At 37.3% G+C, this 21,501-nt stretch overlaps 1 protein-coding gene across 2 annotated transcripts; it reads left to right on the forward strand.

Moving 5' to 3' along the window:
- The first annotated feature begins 2,400 nt into the window (after nucleotides 1–2,400).
- LOC311283485 (beta-1,4 N-acetylgalactosaminyltransferase 2) lies at nucleotides 2,401–20,161 on the forward strand. Of its 2 annotated transcripts, XM_084397915.1 has the most exons (10): nucleotides 2,401–2,550; nucleotides 2,649–2,786; nucleotides 6,791–6,897; nucleotides 7,964–8,001; nucleotides 8,233–8,413; nucleotides 9,294–9,380; nucleotides 11,726–11,907; nucleotides 11,994–12,137; nucleotides 12,395–12,623; nucleotides 19,856–20,161. In XM_084397915.1, exons 1-10 carry the CDS (start codon nucleotides 2,438–2,440, stop codon nucleotides 20,026–20,028), a joined length of 1,392 nt encoding a protein of 463 aa, XP_084254041.1. In that variant the 5' UTR covers nucleotides 2,401–2,437; the 3' UTR covers nucleotides 20,029–20,161. The 2 variants fall into 2 exon arrangements, with proteins under 2 accessions (XP_084254041.1, XP_084254042.1); XM_084397916.1 differs by lacking the exon at nucleotides 2,401–2,550 and having other exon boundaries at nucleotides 2,557–2,786.
- The last annotated feature ends 1,340 nt before the right edge of the window (nucleotides 20,162–21,501 follow it).

Here is a 21,501-nt window from a genome sequence, read left to right on the forward strand (position 1 = left end):
TGTTGACCATAAAGAGTGTTTCTGTTTCCCCCTATCCCATAAAAACTACGTTGACACTGATAAAACATTTACTGTAATAAAATATTAGAAATAGGAAAATGCAAAAGTCCTCAATTTTTGAGTCTTTACGCAGCTATAGTTTTCGTAAGCCTATGATCATGTCAATAAAATGCCTATTTCCTGCTCTTAACAGATATTGCTTTCAAATGATTTACGTAATAAGAATAAGTAAAACACATGTAATCACCATGGGAAAATCTCAGAGAAAAACTGGGAGTTGTGAAAAATATGATACACCGGTGTTTTGCCAGATAAGAATTGTATCTATCATCTTTTTACTCTTTTAATTCATTTTATAACTGGGTTACACTTTATTTTAATGTGTCCTTGTTACACACGTTACATGTATTTACTATAGTAATAACTCTAAATTATGCATAATTACATGCAATTAACCCTCAACCAAATCCTGATCCTACCCAAACCCTATAGTAAGTACATGTAGTTAATTAATATTACTCAGTACTTAAATCTATAATTACACTGTAACAGGGACACATTAAAATAAAGTGTAACCTATAACTGTACCATATATCTCTTTTAATTTCCTTTATAACTGTTTTAATTTTCCTTGCTTTTATTTTGTGATTATTTTAATTCCTTTCTGTAAAGCACTTTAAATTGCCAGTGTATGAAATGTGCTATATAAATAAACATGCCTTGCCTAATCTTTTTGGATATCAAAAGGCCAGGCTTTTCAAATATCAAACATCAATAGAAGAAAATCTAAGTGAAGTTGTTGAAGTTAAACTTCCCAATATACTTGAAGTAGAAAATTCTGTCACACTGAAAAGGTTTAAATAATATAAAATACTTCATATCTGTGTATGCTATGCAAACAAGGAATTATGTTCATTATTAATTACTTGCAGTTATCAACCTTTCATTTGTGGGTTATTAAAAGCAAAAAAAAAAAAAACATTATGTAACAAATAAATAAATAAATAAATAAATAAGATAAATCACACAGAAGGAAGATGCCCCATTGATTCCCCTGATCAAATCTATTAACAGATGGTAAAAATGTAGGTGAATGTAGGCACATTTTTCACCATCTGTTGATCAGGAAGGAAGAAGTGTCACCAGGAAGAAGATCTCAATATCAACACAACACTTTTATCTTAAGTACAAACATATACATCCAGTTAATTCAGTATAAAATTGTACACAGAACACACATAACACAGCGCAATATGTTTAAAATGGGACTAGTAACTTCCGATAGATGTAACTGCAGTTTAAATACACTGGACACTTACCTTCATGCACTCATGGCATGCCCACCGGTTAATCAGTTCTGGATAGATGTCGCTAATAAACTAAAATCTGCTAAAATCAGATTTCTTTAAAATTAAGTTCTGAGTATTATTGAATACATCATTCTACAATTATTTGTGGATTGAGGTCTTTTATGTATGTATATGTGTAGTATGTATATATATATATATATATGTATATGTTATGTTCTATAAACTATACTCCTTTTATTTTTTTATATATGCAAAGTTGCATATTATTGCTATTTATTGTTGTTGGTGATGGTGGTAGTAGGGATGGTGGTATTGGTATTGATATTATAAAAATATTTGTACTATTCCCTCTCTTCTACTATATAAACAACATTTCAGAAAACATTACATTTCGGTTGTGCTCACTGGCAGTGCTAGAGTGGCTCCCAGGCCTAGAGAATAGTGTATATCTACAATAATTTTATTGACTGGTATAAATTTATTATTATTATTATTATTATTATTATAAATTACAATGCTGCCACTACTCCTACTATTATTATCATGAATATTATTGTTGTTACTACTACTACCACTACTACTAACAATATATTATTGTTATTATTATTAGTAGTAGTATGAATACTACTTCTACTACAACTCTATTACTATTACTATGATTGTCTCAAATTGCCTCTATCTATATCACTAAAATATCCCATTGCTTAAACTTACCACTGTACCTGCATACATCACTATATCGATATATTTATTTTGAGCTGTTTTCTCTTTTTTGTGTGTGTTCTGTTTATGTCTTTCTCTCTTCTGTATGTGTGTATATGTCAGTGATCTTTTACCTTGTATAAGCTACTATGTTTTGTTAACTTGCAATAAAAAAAAAAAATATATATATATATACTGTATATAAAAAATTTTTTTTAAATAAATAAATACATTTTGTCATTTTTATTCTCGCAAATTCGAAAACCACTGCTTGAGGTTACCTGACATATCCAGGAATTAACCAACCATGTTACAAATAAAAAATGTATGATAGTTATCTCTTATAGGTAACCCCAGAAGTAGCATCATGCTGGTTTAGGAAGAAATTTGATACGATCATTCCTGCTTCAGGTTTATTTGGTTATATGCAAACTGTACTCAAAAACTTTTTTTTTTTTTTTCTTTTTTTCACTCATACAAGTTTTTCAAGGTCTCAAGGTCTCAAGGATACAGAGATTCCAGACTTTCCCAAAATAAAGTGAGTAGATTAATTAACTTATTTGTGCAACCCAGAACCTGTATCTTTCTTGTTTTTGTTTTGTAATGATTTTTTTTGTGTGTGTGTGCATGTCTCAGTATAGGGCCTTTTCACAATGAGAATCCAATGCCCTGTACCTGCCAAAAGACTGATCCTGCAAACAGGTTTGTGCCAGAAGATGAGCTGGATGACTTGCAGAAACGGCGGGCAGAAGAGTTCAGACAACACCAGATCAGGTTTCTCACAGTTTGTCTGATCTTTTCACAGCTAGAAGAAAATAAATGACTTAACATTTTACATAAGACTAAATTGGTTGCACTTTATTTTACAGTACAAGGGTTAAGGTCATTGCCGTCATTTATTAATGACTTTGTCCTATTAGGGTAAATAAATTTTGGCAAATTGTCTGAAACTTCTCACACGTTCAAATTCAAAGACGTCTGAAACGAGAAGCAGGAAATTGCTTGATGGTTCCATCTTAGATTAGGTAGATCTCACCCATCGGTCGAAGCCTAGAATAGTTTAAAGGGTGTAAGGGTGGATTCCTGCAGTGGTTCAGTCTGCAAGAAATGCCAAATGACTAAACGTTGTTAGCAAGATGGTAGAAAACTGCACATTTCTTGTCTATTCCACCCACTGCCACTTATACCAACGATGGAAATAAGCGCAGTTACAATAGCTTAATATTTGTGGGAGAGCGTTGCTATAGAGAGTGACGATATTGTATTGCAATATGTAGCACTTCAAAGTCAATACCAAATCAAAACTAGTTAGCAAATTAGTTGTAATTGGAAAGGTTTAATGACAAAATATGGTTATGGTTACACTTAAAATAGTTACAAAATAGATGATGGTGATAACTTATACCATTAATCTTACCCAGCATGTAAAATGTTACCTGAGAGAGAGAGAGAGAGAGAGAGAGAGAGAGAGAGAGAGAGAGAGAGAGAGAGAGAGAGAGAGAGAGAGAGAGAGAGAGAGAGAGAGAAAAGAGGAGGCAAAAAGAGAGAGCCCCAAGAATAAGAAGAGAGCCCCCAAGAAAGGGACCCAGAGAAGAAGAGAGCCAGAGCATCCAAGAGACAGAGCAACAGTTTTAATCTTGTTTTATCCTTTCCCTGACCATGTGACTAAAACCCAGATGTGAGACTTTCAAACTGACCAGTCAGATGATTACACTCCCCCCACTGTACTAAAGGTGTGACAATTCATCGACCCCCAAAGTACAAACATTTTGCTAGATCAGCCCCTCTGTGCCTTTAGGAACTCCAAATGGTCATTGTGGTAGGAAGAGGGGGTAGAAAAACAGTCAAGCAAATATCTTTGTTCATTTAAAATATCTTGGATTATTTTCAATTCTACAAAGGGTAACTCTCGCCAAAATACAACCTAGGATCTTTTTGTTTTAGAGTGTGTGTGTGAAGTTTTTGCTCAAAATACCCCACAGATATTTAGAGAAGGCTGTGGAACATAAGAGGAAGCTCCAGTCTCCTGTGAATGGGTTCAACGTATTGATGCAGGCATACACGGAAATAAGGGACTTTACTGACTTCTATTATTTATCAGAGCTCATCTCGTGAGACACACACTGCCGCCATCCTAGCTTCACCCGCGCATGTCAACGCGCCAATTCCCCATACGTATTTATAACGTCACCATTGCATCACCCATGAACAGCAAATCAAATTACCCAATTTACATACAAAATAATTTAACAAGCATGTTAAAGTTGGGGGTTGAGGTTTTAGCAAAAACGCACCATTTTGTGTCTGGCCCTTTAAATGCAAATATGCTGCTTGTTGGAGTTCAATGCCATGGACTGCAGGCCCTTCTATGCCCCTAGAGAGTTTGCCTCTATTATATTTGCATGTGTGTATATCCCACCCCAAGTTAACACACGGGAGGCGCAGTACGCCCTAACGGAGCTGATCATAAACATCGAGAATAAGCATCCTGACTCTGTACTTCTCGTTATGGGCGACTTCAATGCCTGCCATTTGAAACATGATCTGCCCAGATACAACAACTAGTCGGCTGTCCAACTTGTGGAGAAAATATACTGGATCATTTTTATTCTGTCCACAAAGCAGCATATCGTTCACTTCCCCGTGCCCCCCTCGGGAACTCTGATCATTGTTTAATTCAGATGGTCCCCACCTACAAACAAAAACTAAAACTAGCCAAAGCAGTTCAGTATACATCTAAAAGATGGACGACAGAGGCCATTGGGATGTTACAAGACTGGTTAAACACCACTGATTGGAAATCCATGCGTGTGCCTCTTGTGACTCCATGGACTCATCTACAGACACTGTGTGTTCATATATTTACTTTTGTGAGCAAACCTGTATTCCCACCCTAACTGTGGTGAAATATAATAACAACAAACCGTGGTTCACAAAAACCCTCAGGCTGCTCAGGAAGACCAAAGAGCAGGCCTTCAGGGAAAGAAATGGAGATAAATACAGGCTTGCCAGACAAAAGTTAAATAAAGCCTTTAGGAAAGCAAAAGCTGCCTACAAGGTGAGGATGGAGGAACAAGTTGGCACTAATGACTGGAGGTCACTGAAGAACTTGACAGGCTATACAAATAAAATACTCTCTAAATAAAAAGTCACTCCATCTGCTAAACTGGCCAATGAGTTCAATGCATTTTATACCAGATTTGAGAGATCTCCCTGCCCTCCCCCTTCCCATTGCCCTTCCAGGTGGGATCTGGCTCATAATCATGTCCCACTCAGGGAGGAGGAGAACATTGCCCCTCAAGATCAAGTTCCCTTTGATATTAAGGAGAAGGCTGTGTACCGGCTTGGCCAGCACATGCCTTATTAAGGCCAACGACGAGTCTGCTTATAGGCAAGAAGTGTCTCATCTGTTTGCGTGGTGTGATAAAAACAATCTGGAGCTTAACCAACAAAAGACAGTGGAAATGGTGATAGATTTTCGCAGAGCCCCCACCTCTCTTCCACCCCTAACCATCAAGAGCTCTGTTGTTAAAGGGGCATTTCACCCATTTGAACATTGTTTTTTATTTAAAGTGGGTCATATATGTAGTCGAAATTGAATTTGGTGCCTTTGTGACCGAGAAAAGACAAAAAATAACTTCAGGACGCATTTGAATGAAAGACAACAACTCCCACAATGCACCACATTGCACAGCTCCGCAAGCCACTCCCACTAATCCAGAAAGCGCATATCTGCCTATAAGAGAAATCACTCTTCCGTCTACAAGTCTAGCTACCACCAGAGCTTGAAATTAATTTCACATTCACACAAAATGTCTAGTTAGTTGGCGAACTCATTAGTGCATTACTCCTCGTTTGTATTTCTTTCGAAAAGGTGAATTATTGCATGGTACCTGGATGTTCAGTCAGAACATATGCGGTGCGAAACTAGGAAACTAGTTCACAACACAAACGTCCGTGTCCTCGTCTGATTCAGAGATTTCGTCCAGGAGAAATTGTCATAGTTGAAAATCTTTGCCACAGACGGACTCTATCTCTGTGTTCGTAGCGGTTCGTAGTTGCATAGTGAGATCACCGGTGCCACCAGTCCGCCCTAACTCGAGCCAGTCCGGGCTCCTCGTCCGCGGCAGGCAGGTCTTCTGCCTCGGCTGCTCTTCGCTACAATGCGGCTTGTAAAGGTAGCCACAAACACCTGATTCAAGCATCAGACTTCCGAAATCCTCTTCCTCTAGTCTATATCATATTGAGTACTCTCCTCCGCTATTGTCATAACTTTACATCTGTCTCCACAGCGCCTGTTAGCTTAGCTTCAAACAAGATGGAGGATATTGCTTTCAGTTTCAGAGAGTAAAGTCCCACCCACTGATCTGTAATAGGTCTGTAGCGTGAGCGGGTCCCGCCCCCTGGGAAAGATGAGGAACGAGTGCTTGTAGTCTCAACAGAAATCCCCCCCTCTTACACTTACTCCTACAATGACGCAAAATATAAAGTTGCAATTTCGAGAAAAAAAGTCAGAATTGAGAGTTATTTAAAGTCAGAATTGCAAGATGTAAACTTGCAATTGTGAAATAAAAAGTCGCAATTATCTTTTAATTTTATTAAACAATAAAATTACTACAGTAAGCTTCCATAGGGCAATGTCATATGAATTATAAAGGGGGTAGGGGGTTGAACATTATTTGGCCTATTGTCTTTTAAATGCTAATTTCTTAGCATAATTTATAAATGACAATGTCCCAAAGAGAGGGTTAACAAAAATAGTGGCATGTGTCTCCCAGGACAGGGAAAGAAAACGATGTTCTTATTCTCGCCCCTGCCAACACCCCACTCCAGTATCCAATGAGAGGATTCAGAGTGACTCCCATGAATAAAACACTCATTCCTGGTGAGTCTGATTTCTGCTGATCCTTTATTTGATTTCAGATGATCTCAGCTTTCTCAAACACGTCAGGTTACCGAGAGACATAGACTACCAGTCAAAGTTTTTGAAAGAAGTCTCTTCTGCTCACCAAGGCTCCATTTATTTTTGATCAAAATGACAGTAAATATTGTGAAATATTATTACAATTTAAAATTACTTTTCTTTCTATTCGAATATAATGTAATATATTCCTGTGATCAAAGCTGAATTTTCAGCATCATTACTCCAGTCTTCAGGGTCACATGATCCTTCAGAAATCATTCTAATATGATGATTTGCTGCTCAAGAAACATTTCTGATTATTATCAATGTTGAAAACAGTTGTGCTGCTTCATATTTTTGTGGAAACCTTGATACACTATCATTAAAAAGTTTGGAGTAATTGAGATTAAAAAACAGAAAAAAAATGAGAAGAAATTAATACTTTTATTCAGCAATGGATGCATGAAATTGATCAAAAGTGACGATAAACACACTTCTAATGTTACAAAAAGATTTTTATTTAAAATAAATGCTATTCTTTGAAAGTTTCTACTCATTAAAAAATCCAGAAAAAAATATCATGGTTTGAAAAAAAAAGAAAGAAGCACAACTGTTTTCTACATTGCTAATAATAAGATCCATGCATTATTAGTATTTGAGCACTACTAATAATTAAGCATAGTTGAGCATCAAATCAGCATGATTTCTGAAGGATCATGTGACACTGAAGACTGGAGTAATGATGCTGAAAATTCAGCATTGATCACAGGAATAAATTACATTTTACAGAAATAAATTACATTCCATTTTGTACTTGTAATAATATTTCACGATATTACTTTTTTAATGTAATTTGATCAAATGAATGCAGCCTTTGTGAGCAGAAGAGACTTATTGAAAATCGCAAAATGTTTACCAGTAGTGTACAGAATATATAAATAAAAATGTGTTTATTTAGGTATTGCTACTATTGTTAAATATAAAAAAAGTAATATGACAATAAAGCATTTCTATCTATATTAATTAAAGAAATGTATCATTATTAAAGGTCTAGCGCTGCAAACACAAAGCAGAGCAGTTTACAAGGTTTGTTCGGCTGAAAATGTTTTTCTTTTCTGTCTAAAGGTGGTGGGTTTTTTATACCTCAGTAATTGGTTTGTTTCAGACGGTCTCTGTATGGGGGTCTACTACGTTTTTCCTCCTTTCAATCGATGCTTTGTGCACTTTTGATCAAATTTTTTTGTGGGTGGATTTTTTAAAAGAAGTCATGATGTCAAAAAGAATAAAATGAGCTCATAGGATCTGAAACGTCTCCAGGTGTCTCTAAGGGTGCAGAAAGGGCTGCTCTCAGTGCTGGATGTTCAGGAGGGTGAGCAGGTGGACGGTCAAAATGAGAAACATCTGAGCATCTCATCCAGCAACCTTCAACAGCTCAATGATCTCCTGAGCAGAGTGACCTACACCAGCACCGTCTACCACATCAAGACCCAAGACCTCGGTACGTAACCTAAAGGGATAGTTCACTTACATTTAGTCATCATACTCACATGTCATTCTAAACCTGCTTGACTTTCTTTCTTCTGCTGAACACAAAAGGAGATGTTTTGATAAATATTGGGGTCCAAAAGACATTAGACCCCATCGACTTTTATTGTATGGACAAAAAAAAACAGAACGTTTTTTAAATGACATGGAATATAGTCATATGGTAGCCTGGCAAGCCAGACCTACATCAAGATGTTAGGTCTGGAAACTCACCATAGACGCGGTTTAATCCGAGGGGCAGGATAAACGGCTGTCTTTCAAATTCCCTCTGTACGCAATAGGACAGCGCTTCAACCAACCAGAGCGTTTTCCCAACAGCGGAGCTAGTTGATAGATTCAACTTTTGCCATATCTGGCCGGCAAAACGACGAACACATCTTCCTTTTTTTAAGAATGACTTAAGTGCCGTTCTTTGCTCTTTTCTCAAAGAAAAACTTAACTCCAAGTCCTCCAGAGTCGCGGCCAAAGCCGATTCGAAAGACCGTTGTTCTCCAGCAGCCGTCATTCTTTGTTTTCAAGTGGCAGCCGTCGCAACTCTGTCGTCATATGTTAAGCCCGCCCCCGCCTACTCTATACACGACGTGATTGGCCTGACCCAATTTAGGTTTTTGCAGCTAGAAGGTCTATTGAGAGTTGCTAGACCCACCTGGCTGCGAAATACATTTTGCTGCCGCTAGGGTGCGTCTAGATTTCTAGGCTAGTCATATGGACCACTTTGAGGATATTTTTTTTTTAAGTTTTTTTTAAACTTAAAACTAATCTGAATGTACTGACTTGCTCATTTCCAGTTATATGTACAAACCTTAATTTTATACATGTTTTCATGTCTTTAGCGTACTTCTCTTTTGAGAACCATGAGGTCATATTCCCAATTGAGATCAGACGTCCATCAGTTCCTGTTCTGTTTGACGTGGGAAAAGGTCAGCTCAAGTGTTAACACATTATTTAATATACATACGCTTCTGAACAGTTTTATTTTAGTTATTTTAAATTTTATTTAAAGTTTTAGCCATTTTTGTCAGCTTTTGTCATTTGTATTTTAATATTTCTATTTAGATTTTATTTATTTTTATGTTTTAGTTTTAGTTATTTTAGTACTTCAGCTTAAACTTTAAGTTTCCAAACAACATTTAAATTTTTTTCCCAGGTTTTTTAAGTTTGTGTTTTTCATTTAATATTAATATTTTATTTTACTTCAGCTTTATTTCAATTAATGATTTTTAATACATTAGTTTTAATTAACAGTAGCTATGTTTCCATCTACCTTTTGCAATATTGCATAAAGAAAAAAAAAGAAAAATTATACGATAAGAAGACATGCGCAATAAACCACGATGGAAACACATTTGCTGAATAAATCCCTCGATACTCAACAAAAAACTCATACTTACCAAATGTAACCGGTGCTACTCGACCCACTCCAAGCGGGATTCGAACCGGGGTCTCTGGCATTGGAGGTGCACGCTAACAAGAACGCTAAAGACCGCAGCCTCTAGCATCAGCCGCTAGCGCCTCTTGAGGCCAGGGGAGTGAGGTTTACACGTACAGCTCGCACTGGCCTACATCCGTTACACTCACCCCCTAAACCTCAATCCCATCCGCGTCACGGCACCAATAAACCGGTTCTACTCGACCTGCTCCAAGCTGGATTCAGCCTCTTGAAGCCAGGGGATTGAGGTTTACACGCACAGCTCGTACTGGCCTACATCCGTAACACTCACCACCTAAATCTCAATCCCATCCGGGTCACGGCACCAATAAACTGGTTCTACTCGGCCCACTCCAAGCTGGATCCAGTCTCTTGAGGTCAGGAGAGTGAGGTTTACATGCACACACTCACCCCCAAACCTCAATCCCATCCGGGTCACAGCACCAATAAACTGATTCTACTCGACCCACTCCAAGCTGGATTCAGCCTCTTGAGGCCAGGGGAGTGAGGTTTACATGCACAGCTCGTACTGGCCTACATCCGTTACACTCACCCCCTAAACCTCAATCCCATCCGGGTCACGGCACCAATAAACTAGTTCTACTCGACCAGCTCCAAGCTGGATTCAGCCTCTTGAGGGCAAGGGAGTGAGGTTTACATGTACAGCTCGCACTGGCCTACATCCGTTACACTCACCACCTAAACCTCAATCCCATCCGGGTCACGGCACCAATAAACTGGTTCTACTCAACCTGCTCCAAGCTGGATTCAGCCTCTTGAGGCCAGGGGAGTGAGGTTTACACGCACACACTCACCCCCAAACCTCAATCCCATCCGGGTCACGGCACCAATAAACTGGTTCTACTCGACCCGCTCCAAGCTGGATTCAGCCTCTTGAGGCCAGGGGAGTGAGGTTTACACGTACAGCTCATACTGGCCTACATCCGTTACACTCACCCCCTAAACCTCAATCCCATCCGGGTCACGGCACCAATAAACTGGTTCTACTCGACCCGCTCCAAGCTGGATTCAGCCTCTTGAGGCCAAGGGAGTGAGGTTTACACGCACAGCTCGTACTGGCCTACATCCGTAACACTCACCACCTAAATCTCAATCCCATCTGGGTCACGGCACCAATAAACTGGTTCTACTCGACCCGCTCCAAGCTGGATTCAGCCTCTTGAGGCCAGGGGAGTGAGGTTTACATGCACAGCTCGTACTGGCCTACATCCGTAACACTCACCACCTAAATCTCAATCCCATCTGGGTCACGGCACCAATAAACTAGTTCTACTCGACCAGCTCCAAGCTGGATTCAGCCTCTTGAGGCCAGGGGAGTGAGGTTTACACGCACACACTCACCCCCAAACCTCAATCCCATCCGGGTCACAGCACCAATAAACTGATTCTACTCGACCCACTCCAAGCTGGATCCAGCGTCTTGAGGCCAGGGGAGTGAGGTTTACATGCACAGCTCTTACACACCTATGATTTACACTCTGAAATGCAATACATTTATAATGTATGAAAACAGTGGCTTCCCTGATTGCAGCAACTTCCATTTTTAGTTCAGATTTTTTCGTGCCAGGTTCCCAGAAAGTGACGATTTTGTTCTCTGGAACACATGAGATGGAAATGGTGCTTTATCGCAAATGTTTTATGCAATATTCCAGTTTTGCACAGTTAAATTTGCACCTTTGGATGGAAACATAGCTTGTAACAACACTGCTTCTGAACAAATGACAGATCTAATCACAGATTCTTTATTATGTGAACACAATCACCACACTGACCTGTAATGGGCACATGATTCTCTCTCTCTCTCTCTCTCTGTAGACGTAAACTCCCAGGTGACTGTACTAATTAAAGCATTTTTGAGATATAAAGAACTAAATGTCCTCATCAATAGTATCCGTCAGCTCTACCCAAAAATAAAGATCATTATTGCTGATGACAGTCTGAAACCAGAGGAGGTGGTCGGTGACAATATAGAACACTATGTAATGCCCCCTGCACAGGTACATGAATGTTATGTTAAACTGAATGTTATTGTAATTTGCTTGAAGTATAAAAGTTTATATATATATATTGTTTGGCCTTTCAGGGCTGGTTTGCAGGCAGAAATCTGGCAGTGTCACAGGTCACCACTAAGTACTTCCTGTGGGTGGATGATGACTTTTTGTTCCTGAATGAGACGCGTATTGAGAGCTTTGTAAACATTATGGAAGCCGTTCCTGAACTAGATGTGGTAATTATGTCAATGATATCATCTTGATGACCTCAAATACATATAAAAGTTGGGGTCAGTAAGATATCTTCTGCTCACCAAGGCTGCATTCATATGATCAAAAACAGTACAGTAGTATGGATTTTTTTTTTTTAAGTTTTAAAGAACTGTTTTCTATTAGAATATTTTTTAAAATGTAATTTATTCCTGTGATCAATACTCCAGTCATCTTTTTTGTAGTTAGGCTATTATTCATTCATTCTGTCTCTCTCCATCAGGTTGGTGGTCAGGTAGAAGGAAATCGGTTCTTCTTTAAGCTGGAATATGAGGAAGGGAGCAGCGAAGAAGGCGGCTGTATCACGCGGGTATTAAGTCGTTCCCACGCGCCTCTGCCAGGTTTTGACGGCTGCTTCTTCGTGGATGGAGTTGTCAACTTCTTCTTGGGCCGGACGGATGCTGTGCGAAGGGTCGGCTTTGACCCGTTCCTCAAAAGAGTGGCTCACACTGGTAGGTGGACTTTTAAGTGTTGATTGAAAACATCCACATCAAATGAAGTCACACGATGCGTTCTGGATGAAGTCGAAATTTAAACCACTCAATTCAAATGGATTAATTTTACGATCTCTTTATGAACTTTCTGAAGCAGTAGTAGTTGCGTAGCTGTCAATGGAGGGACTGAAATCTCTCAGATTTCATCAAAAAGATTTTCACGTGTGTTCTGAAGATGAACGAAAGTCTTACGGGTTTGGAACGACATGAGGGAGTAATTAATGACAGAATTTTCAGTTTTGGGTGAACTATACCTTTAATGTTGACATGATTTAGGTGATTTAAAACATGGACATAGTACAAACAATGCAGACAATCTGGATTTACTTACCAGGAACAAAACACGTTTATGACTCAGAAATTGACGTATCTTATGTTAAATGAGAATTGAGTTCATTCATGATCCATGGTGAACAATCTATGGACATAATAGATTGAGATAATACGCTGAGATAATACGCATGTGATCAACAGCACCTTTAAAAATAAATGTTGTTTTCACAGCGATGCCAAAGGATAACAAACCTTCTGTGGAATGTAAAGGTTACATGAATGTTGAAGGTTTTTTATGGAACCATCAATGCCAATAAATAACCATTAGTTTAAGAATTAAGAATCTGTTTGTTTTTTTATTATATACAGAATTCTTCGTTGACGGACTTGGAGATTTATTAGTTGTCACCTGCAAAGGTCTCAGAATTGGTCACCAAAAACACAATCACACAGACAAGTACAGTTCCTTCAGGCATCCTCCCAAAAGTGATTCACAGGCAAAAATGAGTCACCATTTTTTCAAGAACCATCTAAAATGCATGAAATACTAAGGAACTCTTCAGGTGAAATATGCTTTTCCTCACACCTTATTCATAATTAATTAGATTTTTTTTTTTTTTTTTTACTCTTTCAATCATGGACACATCTATTCATTCTTTATAATGACTACTTTGGTCACACTTTACAATACGGTTCCATTAGTTAAGGTTAGCTAATGCATTTACTAATATTAACTAACACTAAGCAATACATTTGTTACAGTATTTATTCATCTTTGTTAACATTAGTAAAATACAACTGTTCATTGTTAGTTCATGTTAGTTCAGGTCCATTAAATAATATTAACAGATACAAATTCTGATTTTAATAATGTATTAGTAAATGTTGAAATTAATATAATCTCAGAAAAAAAAAATGCTTTAGAAGTATTTTATAATTGTTAAGGGAACCTTATTGTAAACTGTTAACACTATTTTTAAAAAAAAAAATTTTTTTTTTTTAATAATAATAGCAAAGTAACACAAATGTAAAAATGAAAATGATGTAGTGAATAATGATCAAAACATGTCACTCTGAACAGTCATTCAACTTGCATCCTGGAATGAATTGTCAGCTGGTTTTGACTTTGACTTTTCCTTCAATATTACTTTAAGTAATACGAGTTGGATCTTGTAACTAAAGAGCATTTGAAATGTAAAATGAGGGTAACGGGTAATGAGCTCCGTATAATGAGTGTGAATTTTATAGAGTTATATATATTGCTCTTATTAGAATGTAATTAATAGGGTTTTTTCATCTACTGCATACAAACGTGTTTAAGTGTACACTACAGAATGTTAAAGTTATGCTGAATGAAGGAACTTGTTCTCCCAGAGACCAACAACCAGCTTGACTTGGTTACACAAGTTTACAAAACTCAACATGTTTACCAGTAGGTCATAGTGTGTCACTTTCAGGCTCTCTCTCTCTCTCTCTCTCTCTCTATATATATATATATATATATTTTTTTTTTTTTTATATATACTTTTTAAACTGTTGAACTCACCTGCATTTCTGTACAGAATTAAACTGCTTTTGCATGCTTTATGTAAAAAAGGACCGAACTGCTTTAAAAAGTAAGTGATTTCTGAGAAACAATGTTGATATTTGAAATCAACCCAAACAGACACACCCCTCCATTCATTGCTCCGCCCCCAAATTGCACGAACACGCAATGCAAGAGTGGATGTCTCTTTATCATAGCAGAAGCGAAGCAAAATAATGCTTTGTGAAAAATAAAGCGAAGATGATGAATGAACTTCAAGGGAGAACAAAAAAAAATGTGCATACAGTAAGTAGGACTTAGCAAAACCAATGTTACTCACGAATGGAGCAGAAACAACACAGCGTCTACACAGGTCTCTCCAACGCTGGAAAGCTTTTCTAATATTAACGCGGGTCCTAAAGCTCTAGCCTGATCATAACCCTTCTTTTTCCAGTAATATTCCTCTGACCTTTTCTCTTTTGTAATGTCTCTCGGCCATTTCTCTTCAAATCTCGCTCTTGCTCACTCTCTCTCCTCCCCCATCATGAGTGGACACGCCCCCCACTGCTGATTGGCTACAAGAGTGTTGTGGTGCTCAGTCTGATCCGTTTCTCAAAAATCACTTACTTCACCTTTAAGTGTCAGAAATGTATGTTATTGTTTAAATTCTACAGGACTGTAAATTCACGGATGCCACCAAAGAGGATCATCAGTCCTTCAAATAGGCTGTTTCTGTTTACTGGATTCACACTTCTGTCATTTTCATAAAATACATTGTTGTGCCAATAAAAAGTTATTTCTCTGTTGTCATTTTATTTAAGTCAATATATATGTGTTAATGTTCTTTAACAGAAAGTCGTAAGTTTATGTGTAAGCACTGCAGTAGCTCTGTTTAAATACATTATTCATATACATATATCCACGTGACATAGCAGCGTCCAGCCTGTGAGGGCTTGCAGTCTCTACGGTTCTTTGTTATTTTTAATATAAAATCATATCTATATGCACTAAATACATTAAAATACGGGGTAAACTACACCCTGTGTGGATTTAATATGGAAGGCAGTTCTGTTTGCAATCTAGTAGCTCACTTGCATCTTCTGTTAGTATTTGCTTCAAAGGTTTGCATAAGCTCATTTGCATTTCGTGTCTTAAAGGGGTCATGAACTGCATTTTTTTTATAATGTTCTCTTAGGTCCACTTCTAATGTTATTAAGGTTTTTGTTTTGTCTAAATCCTAATTTAGAAATAAACGCTATTTTCTATCCTGTTTTTGACCCTCTCTTTCAAACACTTGCTGGCCGTGCCATTCAAGACTTGAAGTAAACGCCCACTGCTGTGATTGGGCAACAGTTTTGCACATTTTTAAAAAGTACTTGAGTTGCCACAGTTATAATTGACACAGGATCTGGGGGTGCATTTATAAAACTGTGTGCAGGATCCTTACTAAAAGTGTACATGTTGTTGAAAACTGAAAAGTTGTGATTTGCTGTTCTTTTATTCTTTCCGGCGTTCCTCTCGATCGGATTAGAAAAGGTTTAAAGATTCAAGCGTACAATCCGAATGAAATTTTAATCGGATTTGGCCCATTCATTCCTATTGACATGGTTACATGTCATTTTTTTATTCCGACTGTGTTAGTCCGATTACAATCAGATTATAGGGGTCCATGTAAGCGCAGCTATAGTGTGAAACTTGTATGTTTCGACATTACTGTCGTTTTCAATATAGTCGGCACGCATCATCTTTGATTTTCAGTCTCTCTGAAAAGCCTGCGTCGAGCTGTCTTGCTTAAAAACGAATCCGCAGTAAAATGAAGCAAACACTGTCATACTGACACGATCTGACTGGAACTTTGTTCCACTTTTGTTCCAAAAGTAAAATTCATCCATGCTTTCTTAATGTTAGAATCACAAGGATGGCAATGCAAATACTTTTTTCATAACTTGGCACTTCAAAAAGTCTTCTCTCTATTGATTTGTCTCTGGAGTAATACTGTGTTTGCATCCGTCTCGTATTTACTACGACATGCTCGAATCGTTGGGTGGGGCTAAAGAGGGAAAGTAGACGTTAATCTTCCTCTGCATAGGCTGTCTTTCATCACACTATGACGTAATAATGTGACAAAATCCGAAATGAGTCGGTTCTGAGCTTTCTGAGTTTCAATGAAAGCTGCTTTTGGACTAACAAGGAAGTTTTGAGTTCTGAAACCTGTAGGATATTTTTGGACACAATGACCTCTAATAAGTCAAATTAATGTTTAGGAACAAAATCTTTGCAAGGCTGGTGTTTGGTTGGGCTCTTGTTTGCAAGTTTTTTTTTTTTTTTTTTTGTGTTTGCTTTGTATATCTTGTCATTATATTTTCCATGTCATGTGTGAACATTCCATATCATTTTCTATTGTGTCAAGTTCCCATTTGTCCGTTGTTTTATTTCCTCATGTAAATCTGTTTCCTGGTCTAGCTGTGTCATGCTGTCCTGAGTTTTATGTCCATGCCATACCAAGACACAATTCATGTTTATATTCAGTTTATGAGTATTTTTGGGAAAATACTGCACTTGGGTTCAGAACTCTGACTCAACTTCACTGGATCCATTATGATCTTTGTTGTGTCCAAAAACAAAAGGTTTCTTTTACAGATATCAGATTTCTTTATTTCACAGTTGGATCTCTGTTGTTCACCAGCTGCCATCAGAAACAATACAACCTCACCCATGACAACATAATGCCTTATTACATTGTAAAGCTTTCTTCAGTTTTCAGCGGTTTCTGGTTTTGTATTCTCATGTTTGAAAGGGTATCAAAGTACATCTTAAGGTCAGAAAAAAATCATTAAAAGATTCAGTGATCTTGTTTTTCAGAAAGACTTGGGGTTTGTACACAAAGTGAAATATCATACGGTTTAAAATTTAATGCATCGTCACGTCCATTTTAAAGCAACACTAAATAACGTTTCCAAAATGGTTTCAGTGGTTCATCAAGTCGTAACAGGGTGAAAGGCACTTCTGCATTCGCTTTGCGGCCCTATATCTGCTATAACCGTGCTATGCAAGTTTGCCAAACCGGGTCGCGTTTCTGTAGTTCGAATGAGTCATAAGAAACTACAAATTTGACTTGCTTTACGGCAAGCGTTACAATAGTCATTATTTCGATTTTCTTTGTTTCTGATGTCGCAATACATCATACTTTCATAAAATCATGCAACATACTCTTCCTTGTCTGTGGACATCATTCATTCCAAAGCCGGTGCCAGATAAACAGCAAGCGTGCGAGAGTAGGCTAAATTATTTACGACAGCGGTAATGGACAATTCCGCTTCCAACCTGTAGGGCGACCGAAGAGGAAAAGTTTTTAATCCGAGATTAGAAATGGCAACAGAAAAATATCTTTAGCATTAATCCACAGACGTATAGATAATATGACTGCATTTCATAATGTTCACCAAGTTGTTTTGCACTGGGATTTCTCCCCTTCTCTCCCAGGAAAAGAGGGGCTGGGCGGGGGGAGGGTACACACTATAATTGCTAGGGAGGCATAGCCTGCTTGTTCTGGAAAAACTATCAACAAAATCCTGTTTATCCTGTTGACTGATTAGCATATTAGAATGATTTCTGAAGGATCATGTGACACTGAAGACTGAAGTAATGATGCTGAAAATTCAGCTTTGATCACAGGAATAAATTGCATTTCAAAATATATATTCAAATAGAAAACAGTACTTTTAATTATTTTACAAAAACAGTTATTTTCTTCACAAAACTCTGGATTTTTGGTTGTACCTTTATAAGTCCACTGAAGGAGGAAGAGTGTTTTCTGGATTAAAGACACATCTCTTTAGCCAAGCATTCACATAATGCACCTCATGATCATGTACTCCAGTTATATCAGATCCAATGCACAAGATTATCATTGCTTAATGTTATGAACAGCAGCTACGCTAACTGTTTTCCATGAAATTATTTTATGAAGACTTCAGATGCTCCAACAAATGTGAAGAGATGACTCCAACTCCTGCGAGGACTAACATTTTCAATATATCGTTTCCATTATGTTACAACTTGTAATTAATTACTTCAAATACCTATTTGTTTCTGCCATAAATGAATACATTATTAGCTATCTGTGTGATTTGTATATACATTTCCATAATACATGACTTGGACAGAGTCACCTCCGATAGCAGATCACTCTAAATTGTAATGTAGACACATGTATTTTCTGTAAAGCGCCATGATAGCACGCACACATCTGCAAGATGTCTGTTAAAGATCACTTCATCTGGAAAGCATCTGCTGTTTACTAACATCTAATAGACGTATTTAAGATGTCAGTTTTACATACATTCTAAATCATAAATATCGAAATGCTTTCAAATATGGTTCTGCTCTCGCTCAGATTTTACGCGTGCGTGCTCAAACTTTGTCCAGTGTGCTCTCGTGAATATCTCCTTGCTCTTTCTCTAGAATTGTCTTCTGGTTTGTCCAGAAAACTGCCATTTTCACTACAAGGATCATTTACTAAGCACGTCGAGCACCTACATGCAGTCTTCGTTTCCTCATCGTCATGACAAGTTGCAATGGTTTGTGGCGAGGTCAGATTACGTCAGAGTTTGTCATGTATTGTAAAATCATATCACACTGCTCAGACATTCCACAACCTAACAAACGCTGATTGAACATGTTCAGTCAGGTGAAAACAAACCCAGACCAACACCAACTGATCCAACAAATTCTGAAAGACTTGTTTGTTGGCGTTTGTCTGTGCGGTGTGAATTGGCCTGAAGACATTTTCTAAACGACTATTGAACATCTAACGGAAAACGTCCTAACGTCCTAAACACAATACGTCTTCCAGATGTAAACACGCACATCAAATAGACGTCTCCGTGATGTAGGCCTACGCATGCTATCAAGGATACAAATAAATGTGAATTGAATTGAAGATATTTTGCAATATTACTGTTTTTATTGTATTTTTTATTAAATAAATGCAAAAAGAATTTTGCCTGACTATAAAATATATATTTATAACTCTGACTATATTAGATGTACTGCATCATTTATTTCCATTATGAGCTCCTGTATATTCAAAAGACCTCTTGACATACATAATATTAAAAAAATTAAATGCATTTTACTCTGCCTATGGTATAACTATGCTAATATTTACTTGTGAAATTACTCAAATAAATTATAGCTCTTTATTAATTAATAATCTAGATTTTAATAATCTATGTATCATAGGATGTCAGTTAAAGCTTCGATCTAGAGCATTTTGCAGTGTTTTACACTGGAAGACACGGAACGTTCAAACGAATGGTGTAAATAAACCTGGAACCACATGCAAAATAATAAAACTTTTATTGAGCAGTCTGTGATGTTTTCCTCACAGGTTCAGAAGCTGAAGACGTAGAGATCCTGTCTCAGGTGGGGCTGAATGGCGTCCCATGTGACGCACCTGTGGCAGATCTCATCGCAGCGAAATACACCTGTCAGAGACCCGCCGGCACGGAGCCGTTCGAGAGTTTGCCGATTCTGACGCTGAAGAAAAAGAGTCACACGTGAACCAGGATCACATTGACAGGGCTCATTTTTAAAGAGAATTCCAGTTTCAGCTTTAAACAGTCAGTTTGTGTTGCTGTTATAACATGACATCGGATCTAATTTGAATTAATAACACCTGTGCGTGTCTGTGAGCAAACCGTTGTGTTCTAGCCTACTTTATCTTTTTACTTGATCTCTCTCTCTATATATTTACTCATTTCTTCTAATTCAATATTCATTTAGTTATTGCATATCATTTTATGGTTTAATGTTTAAGCTTCTGCTATGTGATAAGGAAATTCATTTTATGGTTAAATGTTAAATCTGCTATGTGATAAGGAAATGTCCTGTCAATGTCATCAAGGAGAGTGTTGTGCAGACGTATAGTTTTAAGTCATAAGTTATTAGTTATTAGCCGTGTGGAATCCACGTGTACCAGATCTGGGCCGATATGGCAAGCCATTTTAACTTTTATTCATTTCCAGGATATGAATTTTTGATATCAAGAATTACATTTTTGATAACAACAATTACATTTTTGATATCAACAATTTACTTGTTGATATCAACAATTGAATTGTGGAAACGGCTTGCCATATATATACCATATTCTTACTAGTGACAATCACATTCATGATATCAGAAATTAACATTGTCACTAGTGAAAATTGAATTATTGATATAAAAAATGAACATTGTTACTAGTAGCAATTCAATTGTTGATATCAAGAATAGACATTTCAACTAATGACAGTTTAATTCTTGATATCAAAAATAAAGGTTTTTACTAGTAAGAATTGTATTTCTGATATGTGAAATTGGAATTTCAACTAGTAAGAAATCAATTCTTGATATCAACAATGGATTTTGAATGGCAGCCTATGGTGACATTTTACAAGTGAAAATACAATTACAGATATCAAGAATTATCATTTTAACTAGTGAAAATTTCAATGCTGATATCAAGAAGTAGCATTGTTACTAGTGGAAATGTAATTTCTGATATCAAAAAATAGCCATTGTTACTAGTAGAAATCTAATTCCTGATATCAATAACTATCATTTTAACTAGTGAAAATTGAATTGTTGATATCAAGGATTCATATCCTGGAAATGAATAAAAGCTAAAACGGCTTGCCATATGTCGGCCTATGGCAAGCCGTTTTAGCTTTTATTCATTTCCTGGATATGAATCCTTAATATCAACAATTCAATTTTCACTAGTTAAAATGATAGTTATTAATATCAGGAATTAGATTTCTATGATCCCTGTTCCCAGAGGCTACACGACATGCAAATGTTCTACTTCTAATCAAACACACCTGATTTATCGTCTCAAACTTAGGGAAACTTTTGTACTGTTGCTGTGTCACCAGGAACTGGGTGGGCAAACACTGCAGCAAAAAATGGCTTCCCACTGTTCCGGATGTGTGGGCCCATTGTTTGCAGTGTGTGTGTGTTCACTGCTCACTGCGCCTAATGTGTGTTCACTCA

The sequence above is a fragment of the Rutilus rutilus genome (genome assembly GCF_951802725.1).
Source record: "Rutilus rutilus genome assembly, chromosome: 23".
NCBI classification, from domain to species: domain Eukaryota; kingdom Metazoa; phylum Chordata; class Actinopteri; order Cypriniformes; family Leuciscidae; genus Rutilus; species Rutilus rutilus.